The following is a 22,209-nucleotide window of genomic DNA, read 5'->3' as shown; positions in this document are numbered from 1 at the left end:
CCTACTCAAACTTCTAGAGGAAGCTTTCCTAGCCCTATCCTTCTCTAACTTCCTTAAGTAGGAAGTTAGTCTTTTCCATCCGTCCTCACTCAAATTCTCACATTCCTTACACGTATTAGTGAAAGAACATTCATACTCCCTCCCACACCGCTTGCATACAGTGTCAGGATCTACCGAAGCCTTCGGTAGTCTCACATTACAACCTTCATTCACACATACTCTAATTACATAACTAGAGTCAGACATTCTTAGAAAAATCCAAAGCGAAATCCAATAAACAGTCCACAAACGCGTATGCCAAACCAACGATCCAATATGTCACCAAAAAAAGACAGTCGAGAAGATCAATGGCAATGAAAAACGAAAATCAAGTCAGGAGGAACCAACAACGATGTTGCCGGAACCGGCGACAGAGAAAATCTGATTAGAAAACGGAAATGGTTCCTAGTCCTGCAACCCAGCGGCAGGGCGGTGAGATCACCTGACCTACCTGTAGTGTGTGCCGCGAAATTTGAATTTCTGTCCGGGGACGACGGAGAAGCTAAAGCTAAGTATATATCTGACAAGGAAGTTGAATGTACAAAAACACACGAGATTAGCTAGAAACATGACATCATGATGAGAAAAGCTGGTCCAAATTCTAACAAAAGATTACTACAGTCTGGGCTAACCAAAACAAAAGTGTACTTCACCAAAAAGTATGAAATAACAATGGCAAATTCAAAGCCGCTGTAAATGGCCCTGATGTTGACGCCACGACAGCATTAATGAATTTTTGAATGGCTGCCGTATTGCTCTGGTATCCCCTGTACAGGGCGAGGCAGTCACCTAGTAAACAACTTAGCGAAGCACTAGCACGAAAAATGATATTGTTTATTGTACAATAAAGTTTATACATACTTACCTGGGCAGATATATACTAGCTATAGACTCCGTCGTCCCCGACAGAAATTCAAATTTCGCGGCACACACTACAGGTACGGTCAGGTAGATCCCGCCGCCTGCCGCTGAGGGTGGCACGGAATAGGAACTATTACCGTTTTAAGCCAGATTTTTCTCTTCCACCTGTCTCCTGAGGGGAGGTTGGGTGGGCCATACGATCGTATATATCTGCCAGGTAAGTATGTATGAAACTTTATTGTACAATAACAAATTTATTTTCATACATTCAACTTCTGTCAGAGATATACTTAGCTGATTGGCACCTTTGGCGGAGGGCAAGAGACAGCTAATTACTGACCTAATAGGTAAACAACATATGTTGCAGGTAATACAAGTTAATTAATACCCTACCCTAGTTCCTACCTGTCTTTAGGCGGAAGATTTCTTAGCTTGTGCTGAGAAGTCTGCTTCGCCTCAAAAGCTTCAGCGAGGGTGTGCCCTATGGCTGAGAACTCTTGAAAAGGACTGTCAAGGGGTCTTATCCACTTACTCAACAGAACCTAATGGCAATTGTCACTGGAGTCTTATTCACTTACATGACAATATACCTATGCCTCTTGGCATATAAAAAGGAGTAAAATACTGATCCCGATCACCCGATCCTAACGTGGATTAGTAAATATGATTGAAAGGCGTTATCCCCAAATCACCTTTCAAACAACCTAAAAACTCAACACCAATAATTTTAAAATCACAATATATAAAATATAAGGACAAAAAATTAGTTAAGGATCAGTCTTCTCTCCTTCCCCAGCACTGTATCCGCTGATACATAAGGTCCTAGAGAGAAAGATTTCTCATATGTCACTCTCACATCTTTCAAGTAATGTGAGGCGAACACCGAGTTACATCTCCAATACGTGGCCGCTAAGATGTTCTTCATTGACATTTCTTGTTGAACGACAATGATGTATCGACTGCACGTACTTCGTGCGCTTTTACCTTAAGGTCTTATATGCCTCACTATCACAGCTCATGTGGGCTTCCGTTATGATGTTGCCTAACAAAAATGCTTAAGGCATTCTTTGACATAGCTCTTCTATGGTCTTTAACTGCACACCATAAACTCTGATTGCAAACCCTCCCGCAACTGCTTTCTTCTTCTGCAGGTAAAATTTTCAAAGTTCTCACAGGACATAAAGTTTCTTTCCATTTCATTCCCAACTAATTGAGAAAGGCCTTTTACTTCAAAAGTCCTAGGCCAAGGTCTCGAGGGGTTTTCATTTTTTGCTAGAATAAAGGTTTAAAGGACAATACAGCCGAATCCTTCTTAAAACCCAAAACACCTCTAGAGTCAAGCGCTTGCAGCTCACTCACTCTTTTCGCCGTGGCGAGAGCTATTAAGAAAATGCATTTCTAGTCAAGTCCCGGAAAGTAGCTTTATCGGGAGGTTCAAATCTCTCCGACATAAGGTATTTGAGAACCACATCCAGATTCCAACTAGGGGCGAGAGAAGTTCTTATTTTTTAGTTTCACAAGATCTAATCAAATCATGCAGATCTTTGTTATTCTCTATGTTCAGGCCCCTATTCCTGAACACAGCTGATAACATGCTCTTATAACCTTAATGGTTGACACTGCCAGATGAGATTCTTCTCGTAAAACAAAAGAAAATCAGCAATTTCGGTCACAGAGGTATCGGAGGAGGACAAGCTTCTTCGCCTTCACCATCTACGGTAAAAACTTCCCACTTTGATTGGAATATCCGCATGGTTGAGGACCTTCTTGCTCCAGCAATTGCTTTTGCCGCTTCGCGAGAAAGCCTCTCGCTCTGACCAATCTTTCGATAGTCGAAAGGCAGTCAGAGCGAGAGCGTGGTTATTTTTGATGCCTCTCAAAGTGGGGGTTGTCTGAGCAGATCTGTCCTTTCGGAAGAGATCTGGGGAAGTCCACTATCCATTCCTGTACCTCTGTGAACCATTCTCTTGGCAGGCCAATAATAAGGAGCGATCAATGTCATCCTCATTCCCCTCCGAGGACACGAACTTTCTCATTACTTCCCCCAGCATCTTGAATGGGGGAAACACATACGCGTCTATGCCCTCCCAATCCATGAGCATGGCATCTATGGATAGGGACACATACGCGTCTATGCCCTCCCAATCCATGAGCATGGCATCTATGGATAGGGCTCTGGGATCGTCCCCCAGCGAGCAAAAGTTCTCCATCCTCCTGGATAGGAATGTTGCAAACAGGTCCACTTGCGGCTTCCCCCAAAGAGACCATAGTTGCTGGCAGACTTGTGAATGAAGGGTCCACTCTGTTGGAAGGACTGGTTTTTCCTGCTCAGTCTGTCTGCTCTTATATTCTTTTTTCCCTCCTTGAACGAACCTCGTCAGGAGTCGAATCCCTCTTTCTTCTGCCATATCAACAGATCCCTATTGCTAGTTGGTAAAGGGAGAAAGAGTGTGTCCCCTTGTTTTCTTATATAAGCCAGAGCCGTGGTGTTGTCCGAGTTGACTTGGACCACCACGCCTCTGACTTCGTTCTCGAAACACTGCAGTGCTAAGTGCACTGCTAAGAGTTCCTTTGCATTTATGTGCCAGGCCTTCTGTTCTTCTGTCCAACTGCCTGACACTTCCTTCGTCCCTAGTGTTGCTCCCCACCCACCCCGTGTCCGAAGCGTCTGAGAATAACACTAGGTGAGGGTTCTGAAGGGCCAAGGACACTCCTTCGTTTCTTCTCAGTGGTCCTAACCACCATCGTAAGTGGTTTTTGATACTCTCTCCTATAGGAAAGGTATCCAAAAGATCTCCTTTTCTTCTGTTCCAACTCCTTCTGAGATGGAACTGCAAGGGTCTCAAATTCAGTCTCCCTAGAGAGATGAACTGCTCCAGCGAGGAAAGAGTGCCCAGAAGACTGAGCCATTCCCTCGCTGAGCTTCGTTCTTTCTCTAGGAAGATCGAGATTTTCTCCAACCCTTTCGAGATTCTTTCCTGGGATGGATACGCTCGAAAACCCCGAGAATCCATCCAAATCCCCAGATAGACGATATTCTGACTGGGGATTGTGTGAGACTTCTCGAGGTTTACGAGCAATCCGAGAGATCTGGTCAATTGAAGAGCTATCCCCAAGTCCTCCAAGCACTTTTGTCTTGTCTGCGCTCTTATAAGCCAATCGTCTAGGTAAAGAGATATCCTCACCCCCTTCAGATGTAGCCATCTTGCTACGTTTCTCATCAACGCTGTAAACACCTGAGGAGCCGTCGAGAGGCCGAAACACGAGGCTCTGAACTGATAAATCCTTCCCTGCACCATGAATCGAAGATATTTCTTCGACGAATGATGCAGGGGGACGTGAAAGTGATGCATCTTGCAGGTCGAGGGAGACCATCCAATCTCCTGGACGGAGAGCAGAGAGAACCGAGTTGGATGTCTCCATGGAGAACTTTGTCTTCTCCACGAAGTGATTCAATGCACTCACGTCCAGTACAGGCCTCCACCCCCCCGAGGCTTTCGGCACCAAAAATAGGCGATTGTAAAAACCTAGGGAGTGCGGATCCTGCACTACCTCGACGGCCTCCTTCTCCAACATTTGCTGCACCAGTCCAAGAAGGATCTCTCTCTTTACAGAGTCTTTGTATCTCGCTGACAGCTCCCTCGGAGTCGTCGTCAATGGAGGTCTGTTCTTGAAGGGGATGAGGTATCCTTTCCTGAGCACTTGCAGGGACCAAGAAATCTGCTTTCATGAAGCCCATGCTTCCGAGAATCCCAGAAGTCTGGCCCTACTGGTGATTGGAGGAGTGGAATCTCATTTTGCGTTCTTCTTTGGAACTCTAATGGAAGATCCTTCTCTTTTCTCCTCCTCTCTTCCTTGGGGCTCGGCTAAAAGCTCTACCTCGAAAGGGCTGTTGGGCAGGTGTTGGCTCCCTCTTCGAGACAGAAGCAGCTGGCCTAGGCTTCTTAGCAGAATGCACCAGCAAATCCTGTGTTGCCTTCTCAGTAAGCGTATGGGAAATGTCCTTTACCAACTGAGAAGGAAACAGCTGTTTAGACAGAGGGGCGAATAAAAGAGAAGCCCTCGTACTGGAGAGGGACTGCTTTGGTAAGAAAAGAACCAAAGGACAGCCCTCTTCTTTAATACTCCTGTCCCGAACAAGGATGCCACTTCAGCCGATCCGTCCTGCACTGCTTGTCCATGCATGCCAAACACTATGCAAGACTTCTGGTTCCAAAAACTGAGGGTCTTGAGTCTTGTTGGCCAAAGCCACCCCAAGGGACCAATCTAGGAAGTTAAAAACTTCCAAGACCTGGAATATTCCCTTGAGGAGATGGTCCATTTCAGATACATTGTCCAGCTTGTTTTGGCTGCTGGAAGTGCATGTCTCCTTGCCGAATCCACCAAGGTCGAGAAGTCCGCTTCAGCAGATGAGGGAAAGAGAAAGTCCCATAGATTATCCTGTGCTATACCAAATCCCTCTCTTCCCTGATAGCCTGGAAGGGGGACAGGTAAACACAAGTCTTCCCCGCCGTCCTCTTTGGTTTTACGCCAATTCCCGACCGACTGCAAAGCCCTCTTCATTGAAATGGTCGGTTGCATCTTCAAGAAAGAGGAAGACTTCGCAGCCTTCGTACTCGAAAATAAAGACCGAGGAGAAGGAGGGGCAGCAGGACTCAGAGACTCTCTTCAAATTCTTTAACAAGAGGGGCTGCTAGTATCTTATAATCAGAAAGACCTGCCCCTCCCCCTTGTTTTCTTCAGAGTCCGAAACATCCTCTAATTCCGGTTGAGTTTTATTCGGAGAAGAGTGTGCGACCAGGGGACTCCTCTCTCGGGAATGCACAGGGCTTGCAGCAACACCGGCTGCACCTGACAAGGGCTACGGTCGCTTGTGCGACATCTTGAGTCCCTGCCAGGAGAAGGCCAATGTTGTTCTTTTACCCTAAGGCCCTCCTGACAAGGACGACGGCCGCCTGTGCGACAACTTTCGTCCCTACCAGGAGAAGTCCTTAAATGTCGTTCTCTTTTTTCATGATCAATTCCTTCCTGACAGGGGCTACGATCACCTGTGCGACACCTAGAGGCCCTGTCAGGGGAAAATTGATCTTGAGAAAAATCCCAAAGAGGAGCCTCCAAGTCCGCTTCAAACTCCGATAACTCATCCAAATTGTATTCTGGGTTGTACAAATCCTTGCGCCTGCTTTCAGGCGCTCTAGACGCTTTACGTCTTGTTTCAGCCGCTTCAGGAGCTTTGCAGGCGCCTTGCGCCTCCATTCGGACGCTTCAGGCTCTTCAGGCGCTTTGCGCCTCGTTTCAGGGCCGGCGCCTCAGGCTCTTTAGGCGCTTTGGCTTATTCTTTCAGGCGCCTCAGGGCTCCCTAGGCTCTTTGCTTTTCCTTTGAGGCGTTCTAGGCTACTCCAGGCGCTCTATGTTTCATATCAGGCGCTCTAGGAGTTAAATATTTCCTTTTAGCCACTCAGGCTTTTCAGGCGCGTTGCGCCTTATTCCTTTTACTTGAAGAGCTTTACGCCCTCATTTCAGGCGCTCCAGACTCTTTTCGCCTCGCCAAAAGAGTTCCAGGATCTTCAGTACTTTGCGCCTCCCTTCAGGCGCTTCAGGCTCTTTGCGCTTCCTTTCAGGAGTTCGTCCGATTTCGGGAGTTCCAATTTTACTCCTCGATACGGACATCTCATGTGCTTTCTTCCTCGTAGAAGTTCCCTATACACATCTTGTCGCCTGACGGCGTTTTGCGCTTGACAGTAGCCTGACGTCTGGCTGGCGCCAGGGCTTCTGGCAGGCGCCTCGTCCGAGCTCTCAGATAGTTCTAAAGGACGGGATCTTTTGATAGGGAGAAATCTATCCTTCCTTCTAGGCTGATCAGATTTAAGAACTCCCTACTAGGGAAGATATCTGTTTCTGCATATCCTCTAACATCTTCGTAGCTACTCTCTCTTTCCAACCTCCGATGCAGGAGAAGAAGCTTCTGAATATACATTCTTCTTCCTCTTTTCGGAGGATATTCTTCCGGAAATTCTTCAGGGCTTGAGTCGAATGAAGGAGACTTCCAAGTTCTCTTCGAAGGTATCGACAATCTTATCCGAACTCCATCCTTTTTTAGATGAGGAATCAGACGAAGAAAAACACTGTCAGGACGTCTTTCCAAACGACTATCCTTGGCAGCCCGGGACGTAACTACAGGATCTGCCGAGGGGACGCCTGACCGGTGGGGATTCTCTGAAACCTCCCTGCGGCTTTCGACATTTCTTCTCCACTGGTCTTGGGAGCTTGAAAGAGGTCTAGGCCTCGGTAGCGAGACAGAAGCCGATCAGACGCACCCTCCACTTCACTGGGAACACTTTCACTGCACTTACCTTCCAGTTCTTTAATTTTTTTGTTCCATATGCTTAAGCGAAGCTTTCAGACTCGCAATTTCAGATGTTGAGCTTGCCGAGACCGATAATCGGGAAGGTAAAGCCTGTATGGGAGGAAACAATAGGGTTATCAATAGGTAATAGTCTGCTAACTGGCTCGTTAGAGACGACCTACTTACACTCTTGGAAGAGGCGGCTCAGCCCTATCTATCTCCAACTTTCTTAGGTAGGAATTAAGCAACTTCCATTCCTCCTCATTCAAATTCTTGCACTCATCACATGTATTCAATTGAGAGCATACATTCCCTCTACAATTTTTACAAGTGGTGTGAGGATCCACCGACGCTTTCGGCAGTCTCACAAAACAATTCTCATTCACACACACACTCTGAACAAAATCGACACGTCAGACATTATGAGAAATTCCAAAGCCAAATCCAAAAAACAGTCCACAATAGCGTATGCCAAACCAAAGATCCAATACGTCACCAAATAGCAGTCCAAAAGATCAACGGCGTAATGAAATTCGAAATTCAAGTCAGGAGGGAACTAGCAACGATGTACTAGTACCGCGACAGAGAAAATAAAAATCTGGCTTAAAACGGTAATAGTTCCTATTCCTGCCACCCAGCGGCAGGCGGCGGGATCACCTGACCTACCTGTAGTGTGTGCCGCGAAATTTGAATTTCTGTCGGGGACGACGGAGTCTATAGCTAAGTATATATCTGACAGGGAAGTTGAATGTATGAAAAAAAAAGTTGCCACTCAAGGTAGAATAGTACTTTAGTTATGTAATTACTTGGTAAGTTACTTATATGAAATGAACATTTCTTCAAGTTCTTGTGTGCAGATGTGAAACAAAAGTTAAGAACTTGTTCTTTATGTATTCAGACAACCTACATTGTAAATCTGTTTCATTGTGTACCTGCGATTATGAGGTCTCATGGGAGAAAAGTTTTCATTGACTGAATCGGACTCTACCAAGGTAGAAGGCGCTCTGTGATGGGTCAGCAGCTGAGTTCTCAAACGGGGTTCTGGAGGGGGGCTCATGTCATCAGAGTCCGTCAAGGGTATGGACGATTTGTTGTCTTGGGAGAGCAGCACTTCACCAATACTACTGGATGAATCTTCGCTCAGTGCACGGTTATTGGCGAGGCCTGTAGAGAGAAAAACTGCACAGTAAAAGTTAAATTGAATCCGGCAATTTCCTAAGAAAGCCTTAGTCATGACTATCATTTGTATCAAAGTGATTTTTAAAGGTTTATAGCAACAAATGCAGTTTTTTACACTCATCTAGTAAGCTGTATAGTTACGCAATTGAAAATCATTACGAAATTAGCAATATTACCAAACTACTTAACATGACAATTTGTCCAAAATTGCATTTTTCCTAACTATACAAACCTGAGGTCCTTTTACAATAGGAAGGTACTAGCGGCAGCTGGATAGGTCGTAAGCTTTCGAACAAGGGGTTCGGTAGTTAACTGCTTGTCCGACAGGCGCGCGCGCGCGACTGGTAGGTAAACAAATCACTTTTGCTTTTGGCCCAAGCAAAAACTGCAGAGTGAGGGGTGGCATGAGGTGGGGCTATGTGTAAAAGGACCTCAGGTTTGTATAGTTAGGAAAAATGCAATTTTGGACAAATTGTCATTTGTTCCGACACGGCATACAACCCTTCGGTCCTTTTACAATAGGAAGACTCACTTCTTGGTGGGAGGAATCTGAGTCTTTTGTGAACAGGACTGGTGTTCGCCCAACCTTGGAATGCCTCCCTGGTCGTAAGAGCGGGAGGGAGGGATCCAAGCCTCTGTCCGATTGATCGGGGTGTGCACCGCAGGATCAATGGTCAGACCTCTGGACCAAGTACTAAGAGAGAGGCAAGCGTATCTCTTCGTACAGCAAAAACAAGAACAAGTTCCTATTTTGCAAGAGGCAACATAAACTTTATGGTTTGTCTCTTGTTGGCCATCCACTTCCCCCCCCATTGTAGGAGGAAGTGGTGGATATTCGCTCCCATCCCTAGTGAAAGGGATAGGATGGGGCTCTGTCGAGTAGCTCACGGCATCAGTCCTTATCCAGCAAGGTGATGACCGTATCCTCTACCCACAGGTAGAGGGGTAGAAAAAGATAGGAAGAGAAGCCAGTCACTCTCTCATTCCACTTATCTATTCTTTTACAGTCACACCAGGACTCGATGCTGTTCAGCCTGCTAGGGTCTGGGTTAGCTAGACAACGTGTTGAGCAGCCACCACGGGTCCTAAGGAACACGATCCAAGGACCTGTGGGCAATATCCAAAAGGTAGAAGGACGGTGCCAGTGGGTCGGTTGTTACCAGACCCCTGCCTTCAGTACCTGCGCCACGGAGAAGTTCTTGTGTAACTCGAGGGAGTGTACTTCTAGGTCATCTTGGTGCTGACGAAGAGTCTTCAACACTCAGCCTGGGATGTCGAGTTTCTTCAGAAAGCGCGGTCGCGCTTTCACAGGACAAAGCAGCATCTCCTTCGCATCGAAGGCGGTGAAGTCCATTAGGGAGGGGATTGTGAAGGACTCTAACCGATCGTCAGGAACCGAAGGGTTCAGAGTCTTCGCTACGAATTCGGTACGAAATCGAGCGTCACGAATCCCCATCCCTGGATGCTTGACTTCGCAGGAAAAGTCATGCAATTACCTCAGAAGAAAAAAGAAAACAGGGAATGGTCGTATGACCTATCCCTCTTCTCGACTTCGGTGATGTCCTGTACCCATACCTGGTCTATCCGTCTGCAGCGAAGTGTTGTTCTCGGTAGTGGATAGGACACCGACACTCAATGGTGGGCTGTCGATGGTATGGGTACTGTGACAAGCCGTTAGGACGAAGAAAAGAAAAAGATTGTTATGGAACAACCGAACTAAGTCCACAGCGAAGTTCGCTAACAGACTTGGGCGCTCTGACAGCTGCCTACTGACTGCGTTCGGTAGGAGGCAAGTTGTCCAAGCACCCGAGCAAGTCACGTGACCTTCGCCTTAAAAGGGTTATGCCAAGAGACTAAACAAATAATTTGTTCGTCACCGATGCCAGAAGGCAAGGTGATGACTCTCTTAAGGCATGTGCCCAAACAGGCGAAAGTCAATTGCCTTCTAGAGACCGAGGTCCTGATGGCAAGATATCTCATAGTATAGTGATTCTCGGGTAAGGAGAAACAACACTATGTGATGTTGAAGACGAAGGTGTACAGAAAATGCAACCTACGTCTTCACAGCTGAACCGAGAGAAGGATTCTCAAGATTCTGAACCTGTGCTACAAAGACTGAGAACGCTAACCGCTATTGATTGCTGTCCGGTGAGGATCGTAGTTGCATAAAAGCGGAGCGCTTCCAGTAATGAAGACAGGGAACTACTGCCTGAAGAACTGCTTCTCATGGGCTGAACATTTGGAAGTAGAGCTGTCAGGTCGGAGAGTAGGCGATGTCTTCTGACATATCTGTTAATTCGGGGCGAGCAATGAAATTGCACACCTACGAATACGAGATATTTTGAAGACAAACTCAGAGTCTGCAAAAATCATTCGCATTATCGCAGTGCGATGCAGCGGTTGACTAGTACAGACTTCTGTTACCGTGCTGGTAAACAGAAAGATGAAAGAGTCCAAGAGATATCTCTGTTGAAAAATTCTCGCAATGTCGAGGCGATGAAATTCGCCGCGTCACAGCAGTAGATGGTCCTTCATTATTGCGAGAATCCCCGTTAATCAGAGACCTAAGTCCATGATTGTTGGGCAGAGATACGGTTCGGTAGTCAATCCAACCAGGGGAGAGAGAGACGTAACCGACCGTGCATCTCCGAGACCTAGCTGATACTGAGCCGCTATCAGGCAGTTCAATACGCAGTAGCTCTCGGTGACTCGTCATCCTGAGTTGCCAGGTAATCCATTATTCACGAAGGAATGCGTTCGGCTAGAACCATCGAGCATAAAGAATACGCTCGAGCAATTATATTTAACCGAAACGGATTTCGGTAAATACAAAAGCTGATTTGGTGTGTCATGACAATACCAAGTATCTAAATCGAAAACTGATAACTGCGGGAGGTTGCAGGCAACCCCGAGTTGCAGTTCAATTAAGATACAATTCGTCTCGGTCACAAACCGTAGAGTTAACCTACGGTATGCTGCCTCCACCCCACGGACAATTCAACTGTTAAAGAATCAATGTCGCCGAGGGTAATATACGTAGTATATTTTTTGTAGGTTCTGTACCACGACCTCCATCCTAAAATCTTTTCCCCTCGAGGAATGAGAATAAGGATTGGAGATCGACCGCCTTCGTCTCTAGTCAAGAGAGTGAAGGAGAAGTCTTTCCCAAAGGAAAGCTTCAATGGTGAACAGATACCGAAGACGATAGTTCAAGCCAAACTGGAAGTTCCCGTCCGGTTCTTCTCTATTCCAGGTTAAGCGCCCTACTGTGAGATACTCTTCTTTTCAGCAGCAGTCTTCTTCCAAATGCTAGGAAATTACAGGAATTCGAGCATAAGCGAGGTTCCCGATTATCGTGTAACAATTATCGGGGATTCTCGCTCACTTTGGACCGTGGTCTCGCGTAAGTGTTTGGAGATCGTAAAAAAACTCGAACACTCTGAGTGCGCTAGAAATTCCATAGAATTCTAAGCACTCTGCGAAACCCCCCACTGAATTCGTCAAACGATATCGGCTGGTGGTCCTCTCGATTCCCGTAGAAATCGAGAAAGGGGCAGGTATCCCTCCTCAATGACCGGGGCTTACGTCAGGTAGGACCCGAAGGTCCCCCCGGTAGCGCAGCCCTAACGTGGGATCTTACAGAAATCTCTGTAGGATCCCTCCCCTTTCCCTCGTAGCCGTAAGGAGAGAGGGAATGGGGGAGGAATTGGATACTGGCTCGCCTTCCAGCGGAACTAGCAGTTGGAGAAGAAAAGGAGCAGCCATCGCCTTACGGCGATGGCCTCTCAGAGCCTGGGAAACGTATAGTCAGGAGAAAACGTTTTTCGTTTTCCGAGGAGGGTTACGAACTCATACGTAGGTAAGTGTCTGCCGCCACTGTGAACGTCGTCTGGGTGGGGCTGATCGACACCTGACAGGAGAGAGCCGATACCGCTCCGACTCATTCCAGTCCTCGTCGAGGTCGAAACCTCAGGAGGACCGAAGGGGTATTTAAATACGGTGTCCGAAGACACGTAGAAACGTCCTCTGTCGCAGTAGAGGAGGTGAAGTAGCTTGTTCGACGGCCAGAACTGAGAGAGCCTTCTTGTCCGGAGACGAGAGACTACTGGTTCAACCCAGTCGGCAAGCTCCGATCGCGGCAGACCCACCGTCGATTGGGTTCCCTCTCGGGCCCCAAAACGACTCGAGCCGAGACGTGGTCTGCTGGTGGGAGCGGCGATCCTTCCCCGAGGTCATTGTGCTGACGAAATCAGCGCCATAACCTCGGCAAAGTTCCTCTGGATCTCGGAAGTCACAGCATCTTGCAGAGTGGGACCGTTAAGCCCTTCGAACAAGCATATTCCGAGAACCTTCCTCCTAAGAAGGGGGAACAGCGACAGTCCTCTCGGTCTTCCCCATCCACTTGCGCATACGTCCTGGCCAGTCCAAGAAACCGTGCCTGGCACGTAGGGCGTCGTGGTGGGATCATGAGGGCGCACCCTCACGATCATCCTCAATACCTCGCTCCTCCCGGTGTAACCCGAGGAGGTTGAAGGTACGGGAGAGGCAGACCTGACGCTCCCTCGTTGCTCGCTGGCAGAACCAGCAGGCTTGGAGGGCTGCAGGCGATCGTCAACGCCGCGGTGGCGATCGAGCTGCAGGCCTGGTCGAACCGTCTCGCTGTGGAGAACGGCTGGACTGAGCAGCGGCCCCGATCTCGAGTGTCAGAAGAGCTGGTGCTGGTTGCCGTACACGGTCGCTTTCTATGAGAGCGACGGTCAGGCGACCTGCAGGCTCCACTGTCACAGTGAGACCGGTGCTTGTCCTCACGGCACGTCACGTCGCTGGTTCCAGCCGTGGCTGGCACCGGCGAACGGGGAGGACCTCTTCCCAGCCTCAGCCGCCCGTGGTCGGTCGTGGACGTCACGTCCCCGGGTAGCCAGCTGTTCGCCGCGAGAGTGAGAGCTGGTCTGGTGAGAGTCGCATGAGCGGCTGTCACCAGTCTTCCGCCCCGTGCCGTGAACCTGACGCTGAGCGGACTCAGAGGTCTGGTTCCTGGCTGCACGGTCGCTGGTAGGCGACCGTACACTCGGTACCTACCCGCAAACGAGAGGCCGAGACGGACCCTGATGCAGTGCAGAACACTGACACCAGGCGAGGAAAAAGTACCGGTGTTAGCCAGGATACCCCTATGGTCCCCATTTAGCTTCTTGCCTTGCGGAAGACGAGACGGGCCCCGCTCCCGAAGGAGCAGGAGGACCAGAGGAAGGAACCCTCCCGTCCACCGAGGTGAGACGGGTCCCGAGAAGCTCCCCCGAGGGAGACTTCTTAGGAGGGAGGAGGCAACCTTCTTCTCCTCGGGCTGTGAAGCCTTAGAAGTCGAAGGGGAAGAGGCGGCAGCCGACGACGATGAGGAAGATGAAGACGACGACGACGACACCTTCCTCCTCTTCTTCGTCAGCTTCCTCAGGACAGACGTAAGATCTGCTATCCAGGGCGGAGCCGGGGCTGCTGTAGCCGAAGCCACAGGGGGGCCGGACGCACCTGTACAGACAGACCAAAGTCTGTGGGTAGTACCACCACGAACAGGACGACATCAGCAGGTATGGGCATCGCAGGAACAGCAGGCACAGCCAGCACAGCATCGGTAGGGACAGCCAGCGCAGCAACGGCAGGGACAGCCAGCGCAGCAACGGCAGGGACAGCCAGCGCAGCAACTGCATGGACAGTCAGCCCAGAATCGGCAGGTACGGCAGGCAGCACCGGAAACACAGGAAGTGGAGCAGCAGCCAGCAACATCCTGTACCGGCGGCAGGTCCAGGGGCGAGCTCTAGGGTAGCGGAAGTGTGGTCGCTGCAGCGTGGCAACCACGAGCGGCGGCGGCACGCCCCCCTCTCTGGTACGGCGAAGGCACTTCACAGCGGGCTGTAGGCAAGACTGTTACCACGTGAGGCGAGTACACCAGGTGAGGAGGGTACGTCGTTCACCTGGTTGCGTTGTCACCACTCCATGGGTGACCGCAGTAGGCCCAGACATAGAACCGCAGCCGACCCCTGGACACTAGCACGCCCTGCAAATGGAAGGACGCCCATACCTCACCAAGGTCCACCCTCGTGGCAGTAGCACCTGCGGAAATAACAGTAGTAGCGATTAGTGGGGGGGAAGTCCCCTCGCGCGGGGGGGTGAGCCCTCTCCGAACGAGTGGAAGACCCCTAATACAATTGACATCGCGGGCACCGAGCGCCCTCCCCCGCGCTCGACGGATCGGGCGAGGAGAAGAACGCCGATAACCTCCCCCCCCCCAAGGGGAAGGGGCATCTGTGGGAGCTGAGCGGGGGGGGGTTCTCGTTCCCCACCCCCGCACAGTACCCATGTACCAACAACAATATAAGAGCCCGAGAGCAATCGTGCCATCGGCCCGAATGCAAGGGCATAAGGATCAATTCCTGACTGAGCGGAACTTGAACCAAATAAATATTGATGCAATCAATAATAAGAATAAATGAAAATGCATCTTGCATTACGATTCACTTCACAATGAATAAGGGCTCGGATCGAGCGCATTTGCGCCCTCGGTACCGAGCGCAAGGGTAAAAGGATCCATTCCTTACCTTTATGGATCAAGGTTTATGGAAACCTTGATCCATAATGAATTGATGCAATCAAAAAATATATGAAAATGAAAAAGAATACTGCGCTTGCGATTTCACTTCATACAAAAAAAAAGGGGAAGGATCAAGGGTTCCTCGGGAAATAGCGGAAAAATTGATCCCAGTAAACAATGCAATCTCAATAAAAAATGAAAATGAAAAAAGAACTGCACTTGCGATTTCACTTCATTCAAAATAAAAAGGGAAAGGATCAATTTCCGGGTAAGCTCGGAAACTGATCCAAAATGAGTATTGCTACAATCAAATAATATATGAAAATGAAAAAGAATACTGTACTTGCGATTCCACTTCATACAGAATAAGTTTCCGTGCCGAGCGCATTCGCTCGGCAACGGGCATACAGGTCAAAAAAAAAAATAAATGAAAAGAGCACTTACTTACGATTTTCATCTACACATTTCCAACCAAAATATACGCTCGGAGCGAGCGCTCCCGCCCTCGGCACCGAGCATACACAATACGAGGATCATTTCTGGGAAATGAATTCCCGCACTTACGCCCTTCAGTCCCGGCAACTCGGTAATCGGAGGGCGTGGTGAAACCAAGATCCTTTAATTCACAATTGAATTCAATGGAAATAAATATGAAATGATTGTACTTACAATTCAGTTTCACTAGATAAATAGAAAAAGAAAAACACAATCATGCGAAAGCAACGACGATGAAGCGGGCAGAGAGCGATGATACACGTCCACACGCCAGCAGGCCGAAAGCAAAAAGTGATTTGTTTACCTACCAGTCGCGCGCGCGCGCCTGTCGGACAAACAGTTAACTACCGAACCCCCTTGTTCGAAAGCTTACGACCTATCCAGCTGCCGCTAGTACCTTCTATTGTAAAAGGACCGAAGGTTTGTATGCCGTGTCGGAACAAATTAATCTTACAGAAACCACTCTTCTAAGTCACTATGGCAAAGAATAACAAGACATACAGTTCATCGCATGTAACTCAGCATTCACTTACTCAAACTGTTGGGCAGCTTGACACGGCGTTTGAAGCCTCGTCTCTTGCGGTGGTACTGGGGAAGCTGGGACTCATCCAGAGCATGGGTGAGGTCAGAGACAAGTGCATCCATCTTGTGTCTTAAGTCCACCGCCGTCACCACTCTCAGCGGTCCCCTCCACTCGCCATACCACTGGACAAGGAAAATAAATTAAATATACTGTTACTGCCTTATTCACAGAGTAAGAATAACAAACTGATAGTTCCAACTTTCTGTATCAATTGATATGCAGTAAATTCAGTACTACAGTATCCAACATATAAACCTGAGGTCTTTTCATAAGAGCTGGAATTCCAGCCATTAAACTTTTTGCAAGGTGGTTATGGTAACAGTAACCAAAAGATCTATAATGGGGCGCTGGGTGCCCGAGGCCTTTAGAACCACAAATACCCATGAGTAAAACCCGGAGGAGGAAGAACTCGCTCTATGGCATCCTTCTCCAAGGCTTGACCCTGATGGGGTGAGGGGAATAACTGCTGATATCGAGAAGACGTTTGGAAATTGGAGGTCTCAAAACAAAAGGGATCTTGTAACCTACCTTCAGGACCTCCACTACCCAATCATCCACCGCTCTCTCCTGCCAAACTGACCAATAGCGAGAGACACAAGCTCCTACTGTGGTCTCTGGGCGAGGTAATGACTCCCACTTCCAAAAATTCTTACACACATACAAGGAAGGACCTCCCGGAGGTTGAGCTCTTCCTCTGCCCTTAGATCCGCACCAAGAACCTCTCCCGCGTTTCAAAGAGCAATCAATCGCCAGAGGAGGAAGCTGCAGCACCAGAAACCTGAGAAGAGTACTCGGGAGAAAGGAGCCAGGAAAAGGAGGAGGTTATTGGGCTGGGGCAGAAGGTACATTTCGGGCGGTAAACTTACGCCTACCACTTGAAGAAATGAGAGGAAAACCTGAAAAAAAAACCCTTGATAAGGCTCAGTGAGCTTCAAAAGAGGCATCGCCTTGATGTTCTTTCAAAACCTCAGAAAGCACCAGACTTATCAAAAAGGGAATCGCCAAAAGGAGAAGAGGACAGTAAACAACTTTCTCTCCATTCTCCGAAACAGAAGAGGGTAACCGAGACAAATACAAGGTTATGCCTTAGAAAAAATGAGAAAGGCCTGCATAGAAGTGGCATGCTCATACTGTTGCACAGAAGCGATCGAAATAGAAGAACAAAATTTCTCAAAAAGAGGAGCATCTGGAGGAACAAACCCAGAGTCCTTGACATACATTAAAAGACCTCTGAGGACCCACATGTTGAAGGATCGAGCCTCCTGCAAAGAGCTCATAACAGACTCCATGGCAATAAAGTCTTCAAGCGAGACTGACACTGAGGCCTTGGAAAGCAAAGACTGACCCGAAAGTCGGACAAAACCAGAATTTGGTTTGGGGGTCGAGAGAATGAAGTATCATCCACCACCTGATAAATACCTCTCTGGTGTCGTAACCGAGACTCATTTACAGAATGCTCACTTAGGAATAGGCAAAATGACATCCATGTTAAGGAGGTTAGTTTGGCATCACTCCCTGACTAAAGTCATTAGGGATTTGTGCCGCACTTGTAAGGAGTGCCAGATGTGTAAGGTGTCAAGGGAAGTAGTCATTCCTCCAACCTTCGCATCTCCACCTCAACTCCAATCGAGTTGGTTGCTATGGACCTCATCAGCCTTCCTACTTCATCTACTGGTTACGTTGGTTACCTCATGATAGTCGGCCACTACTCCAAGTGGGTTACTGCAATTCCCATTTGGAATAAGCAAACTCAAACAATCTGCCAGGCTATTGAAGAAAATGTTTTCCCATCTATTCCTAGAGTGTCAGTCCAATTTCTGACAGACAATGGTCCAGATTTCATTTCCCATGAATTCAGCGCTCTGATGGAGAGGTATAATATTATTCATGTCAAAACAACACCCCACAAACCTTCGAGTAATGGAGCCGTTGAACATGTAAATCGCACCAATGGTGAATTATTACGCATCTTAGTGATGATGCTCGTAAGTGGGATAAGCACTTGTCAAGAGCCTTCCTCAGTTATAACCACTCTTTGCATACTGAGTTAGGTTGTACACCTGCTAAAAAGATTCTGAAAACAGCACATGAAATGGATAGTCTCCCGCTCTTGTCCGCTGAAACCAGGAATACATGGGCTGCAAGTCACCCACGTTACCAGCCCTTCAGGAAGGGTACCTTAGTCGTGTTAAGTTGTCCTTATGGGTCATCTCAGACCAAGAAACTGTGTCCAAGGTTTGATGGTCCCTATGAAGTGATTCAGTTCCAAAAAAATAGGGTAACCTATAAATTGAAACACCTAGACAGTGGAGAGATAGTCAAGGCACATCATATTCAGCTGAAGGCTTGGTTGGAGCCACCAGTCCATGTAAAGCGGCATTTCTTTGGATATGTCTGATGTTTTTGCCATCTAGTCAGAAGAACATAAAGGTTCTACTAGTCCTTTTTTTTCTTTTTTTTTTTCTGCTGACTTGGCGACTTGGCTCAGTACCTAGAACCAGACATTCCAGTTTGTGATAGCTCTGTAGCTGATTTTTCTGGTTTTGAAACCCCAGAGGAAGGTATTACCCGGAAGCTAGAATTACTTAAGCAAACATTAAAGCCAGAACAACCTAAGCCTAGGTCATCTCGGATAGCTAGAAGACGCACGAGTCTTTCTCCTGTTTTGCAGGAGCTCAGTGAGGCACGCTAGATCTACCATTCAACAGAAAAGAGCAGAATCTCAAGCTAGAGCTTTAACATTTAGGAGAAGAGTGGAAGGAAGCCCACTTGCTACGAGGTCTAGGGGCTCAGTTCCCCAATTACCCCATGTTATGCCTGAAAATTTGGGAAGGAAAAGTAATGGAAGTCAGTTAATTGTCCCTTTCATATATTTGAATTGAGAGTGAAGTCCTTTGGAAAAAATTAAAACAATTTTTGCTCATTACTTGGAAGTGATACAACATTAGGTGCTAGCCTATTATGTACCATACAGTGTATAAAGAAATGATTGTAATTTGTATAGATTCTGTAGGCTATGATGCTTGTATGAATGCCATTTCTTTTCTGTGAACTCTGGATATATTTGTCTATGAATTTTTACTGTACCGTATAATTGTACCAGAATATTTATAGTTAAAAAAAAAAGCCTACACCTGACCCTGTGGAATGTGAAGAACAAATAAATGGTGAGAGGGAATGTAGTGAGTCAAAAGTAAGACTCAAAAGTTATCCGAATTTTTATGTTGGTAATGAATCTTCTGTTTAAAAAATTGGTTTTGTTGTACGTGATGCGTGTCAGTATTTCATTCCACTGCTAACTGTCAATTGGTTCTTCCCCACAGGTGTAGAAGCTTGCCAATCAGGTGAGCTTCACACTGAATATACTTTGTGTATAAATTGATATGACATTAACCTGAGTCATTTAATTTTAAAATGTTCTGGATGACAGTTCTTGGGAAAGTAATAATGTTTAAATATCATGCACCAGTGTTCCTTTTTGTTAATTATTGAAACTTATTCAGTATTGTTTCCTGTATTTAATAAAGAAATATCTTTATACATAAGGATTTCACTTGTATAATAATATTCTCCTTGATTTAAAATGTCCTTTTTTATTTTTTTTTGCTTTAGAGAAAATAAATTACTTTTCTACTCTGGTTTTCATGGCATAGCACATAATAACAGACCATATTTTACCAAAACTACCATTTAGGATCATACCAAAAATTTTAGGGGACTCTTGGGCCAGTTTAATCCTAAAATCTAACCCAAAATATTGGGGCTTTTCAAGCTGGAGCCCAGAACACTGAAAACTGTGACAAGTATGCTATGACCAGAAGAACCTGTAGGAACTAAGCAACAGTACTGTTTGTTTGTTTGTTTGTATGGTGCTTTTACGTTGCATGGAACCAGTGGTTATTCAGCAACGGGACCAACGGCTTTACGTGACTTCCGAACCACGTCGAGAGTGAACTTCCGTCACCAAAAATACACACCTCTCACTCCTCAATGGAATGGCCGAGTATCGAACCCGCGACCACCGAGGTGGACCGCTAACACCATATCAACCATGCCGCTGAGGTGCTCTAAGCAACAGTACTATATAGCATCTTGTTACTTCAACGAAACTCCAACTTAGACACGGCCTGGTGCACAAGTCTGTCCTCAGTGTCAGCCCGGCGCCAGTCTATCACATCTTCCAGCTTGGTCCGAGGAAACAAAAATTGGGACTCCAACAGATCCCCATTTCTCAATGCCAGCAAGGACTCCGGGTCAACCGATCTCTCCATCCTAGATAAAGCCGCGTCTCTTCTAACCAGGAGAACGTTAGCCAATAAATTAACACTGAGGTGAGCCATATACGAAAACGCCTTGCCTCTGGACTGCAACAGACTGGCAAGCAAGGATGCACTCACCAACCCTTCTGGGGACCTGTCAGAAGCTATCTTTGCAATGACCATAGATCAGAAGTCCAGCCAAGAAACCATTTGCAACATGGAGGCTGCTGTAGATTCCAACGCTGAGGCATCCTGTGGAGACAAGGACAGAGCCACCAACCTCACCTGCTCCAAAGGCAATCCTGGCTTCAGGCTAATGACATCCGGGTTAAGATGACGCGACATCAAAAACGCAGAGTTTGTAGTACGTATAGTACTTCCTATGTCTCGTGAGGGCCAGGGATAGTAGCTTGTCAGAGCCCCTAGAGCGAAGCGAACCATCCCAGTCTGAAACATAGGAGTTAACCTTATGCAAGACCGACTGGACGTGCTCTGACAAGGGAAGCTAAAAAGATGATTTGGGATCCTGCAAAGCTCCCAGCAAGGCTTCCAAGCAGGAAAGAGTGTAAGACAACCGAGCCTGAGTCCTCCTTTCCAGATTGTTGAACCCACGAATGAGATCGACACCTGAAAAGGAAGACAAAAATTCTTGCGTGTCTCCCTCCTCCTCCTCCGGCAACGGAGACCGACGAAGAGAAGGGTGTGTAGGCTCCTCTAAGGCACCTTCCTCGTTAAAATTAACGGATGGATCAGCAGCCAAACAGCCCAAAACACCAACAAACCTGTCTGGGCTAGGTCCATGCGCCGACTCTCGCGACAAACCAACTACAACACTAGGAACATCACTACGCACTCTTCCAACAGATGACTTTAACCTGTCCGCAAATGGTCACGGGCGTGGCAGACGTATGAATGTGAGTTGGAGAGGAAACCCAAACAGACCTTACCTTACAGACCTTAAATCTTGTTTGGGTTGCCCCAGGTCCCTCAGTGTGAGGCACCTCTAATGTCTACCAGAGAGTTGCTAGTGCATCTTCCGGTATATTTTGCATCTTCCAATCTTGGATGGTCTGGGATGCAGCTTAGATATTAGTCGAGCTTATTCTTAAACACATCTACGCTCACTCCTGATATATTCCTCAGATGAGCTGGCAACGCATTGAATAGACGCTGCATTGTCGATGCTGGTGCGTAGTGGATTAATGTCCTGTGTGCTTTCCTTATTTCTCCTGGTATAGTTTTGGGCACTATAAATCTAACTCTGCTTGCTGTTTCTGATTTTTTAGCTCCATGATGTTTTTGGCAATTCCTTCTATCTGTTTCCATGCCTGAATTATCATGTAGCATTCTCTTCTCCTTTCTAGATTATATAATTTTAAAAAATTGTAGTCTTTCCCAGTAGTCATGATCCTTAACTTCTTCTATTCTAGCTGTAAAGGACATTTGTACACTCTCTATTTGTGCAATATCCTTTTGATAGTGTGGGTACCATATCATATTGCAATATTCAAGTGGACTACGAACATATGTTTTATAAAGTATAATCATGTGTTGCGCTTTTCTTGTTTTGAAGTGCCGTAATAACATTCCCAATTTTGCTTCACATTTTACCATTAGAATTGCTATTTGATCATTGCATTACATGTCCCTATTCACATCACACCAAGGTCTTTAACTGCTTCCTTATTTGTGATTGTCTTGTGATTATAGCTTTCCTTCTCTATCTCCATAATTTATTGATTCAAATTTATCAGAGTTGCATACCATCCTATTTACCTCTGCCCATTCATATACTTGTTAAGGTCTCTTTGTAGCACGTTCCTATTTTCATCACAAGTAATTTCTCTATTTACTCTTGTGTCAT

At 47.0% G+C, this 22,209-nt stretch overlaps 1 protein-coding gene across 9 annotated transcripts in view; it reads right to left on the bottom strand.

The window, feature by feature from the left end:
• LOC135224503 (G patch domain-containing protein 2-like) overlaps window positions 1–22,209 on the bottom strand; it is a 192,289-nt gene that overhangs the window by 123,976 nt on the left and 46,104 nt on the right. For 6 of the 9 annotated variants that reach the window (XM_064263522.1, XM_064263521.1, XM_064263527.1 and 3 more), the window contains exons 2-3: window positions 16,037–16,208; window positions 8,179–8,425 (exon numbers count right to left, since the gene is read on the bottom strand). In XM_064263522.1, the coding sequence (XP_064119592.1) occupies window positions 8,179–8,425; window positions 16,037–16,208 (419 nt within the window). The remainder of the gene's footprint in view (window positions 1–8,178; window positions 8,426–16,036; window positions 16,209–22,209) is intronic. The other 3 variants (XM_064263525.1, XM_064263524.1, XM_064263531.1) reach the window with 2 other exon arrangements.

The sequence above is a fragment of the Macrobrachium nipponense genome, chromosome 12 (genome assembly GCF_015104395.2).
Source record: "Macrobrachium nipponense isolate FS-2020 chromosome 12, ASM1510439v2, whole genome shotgun sequence".
Classification (NCBI taxonomy): Eukaryota; Metazoa; Arthropoda; class Malacostraca; order Decapoda; family Palaemonidae; genus Macrobrachium; species Macrobrachium nipponense.
This window is presented reverse-complemented; position numbering and strand designations above follow the sequence as displayed.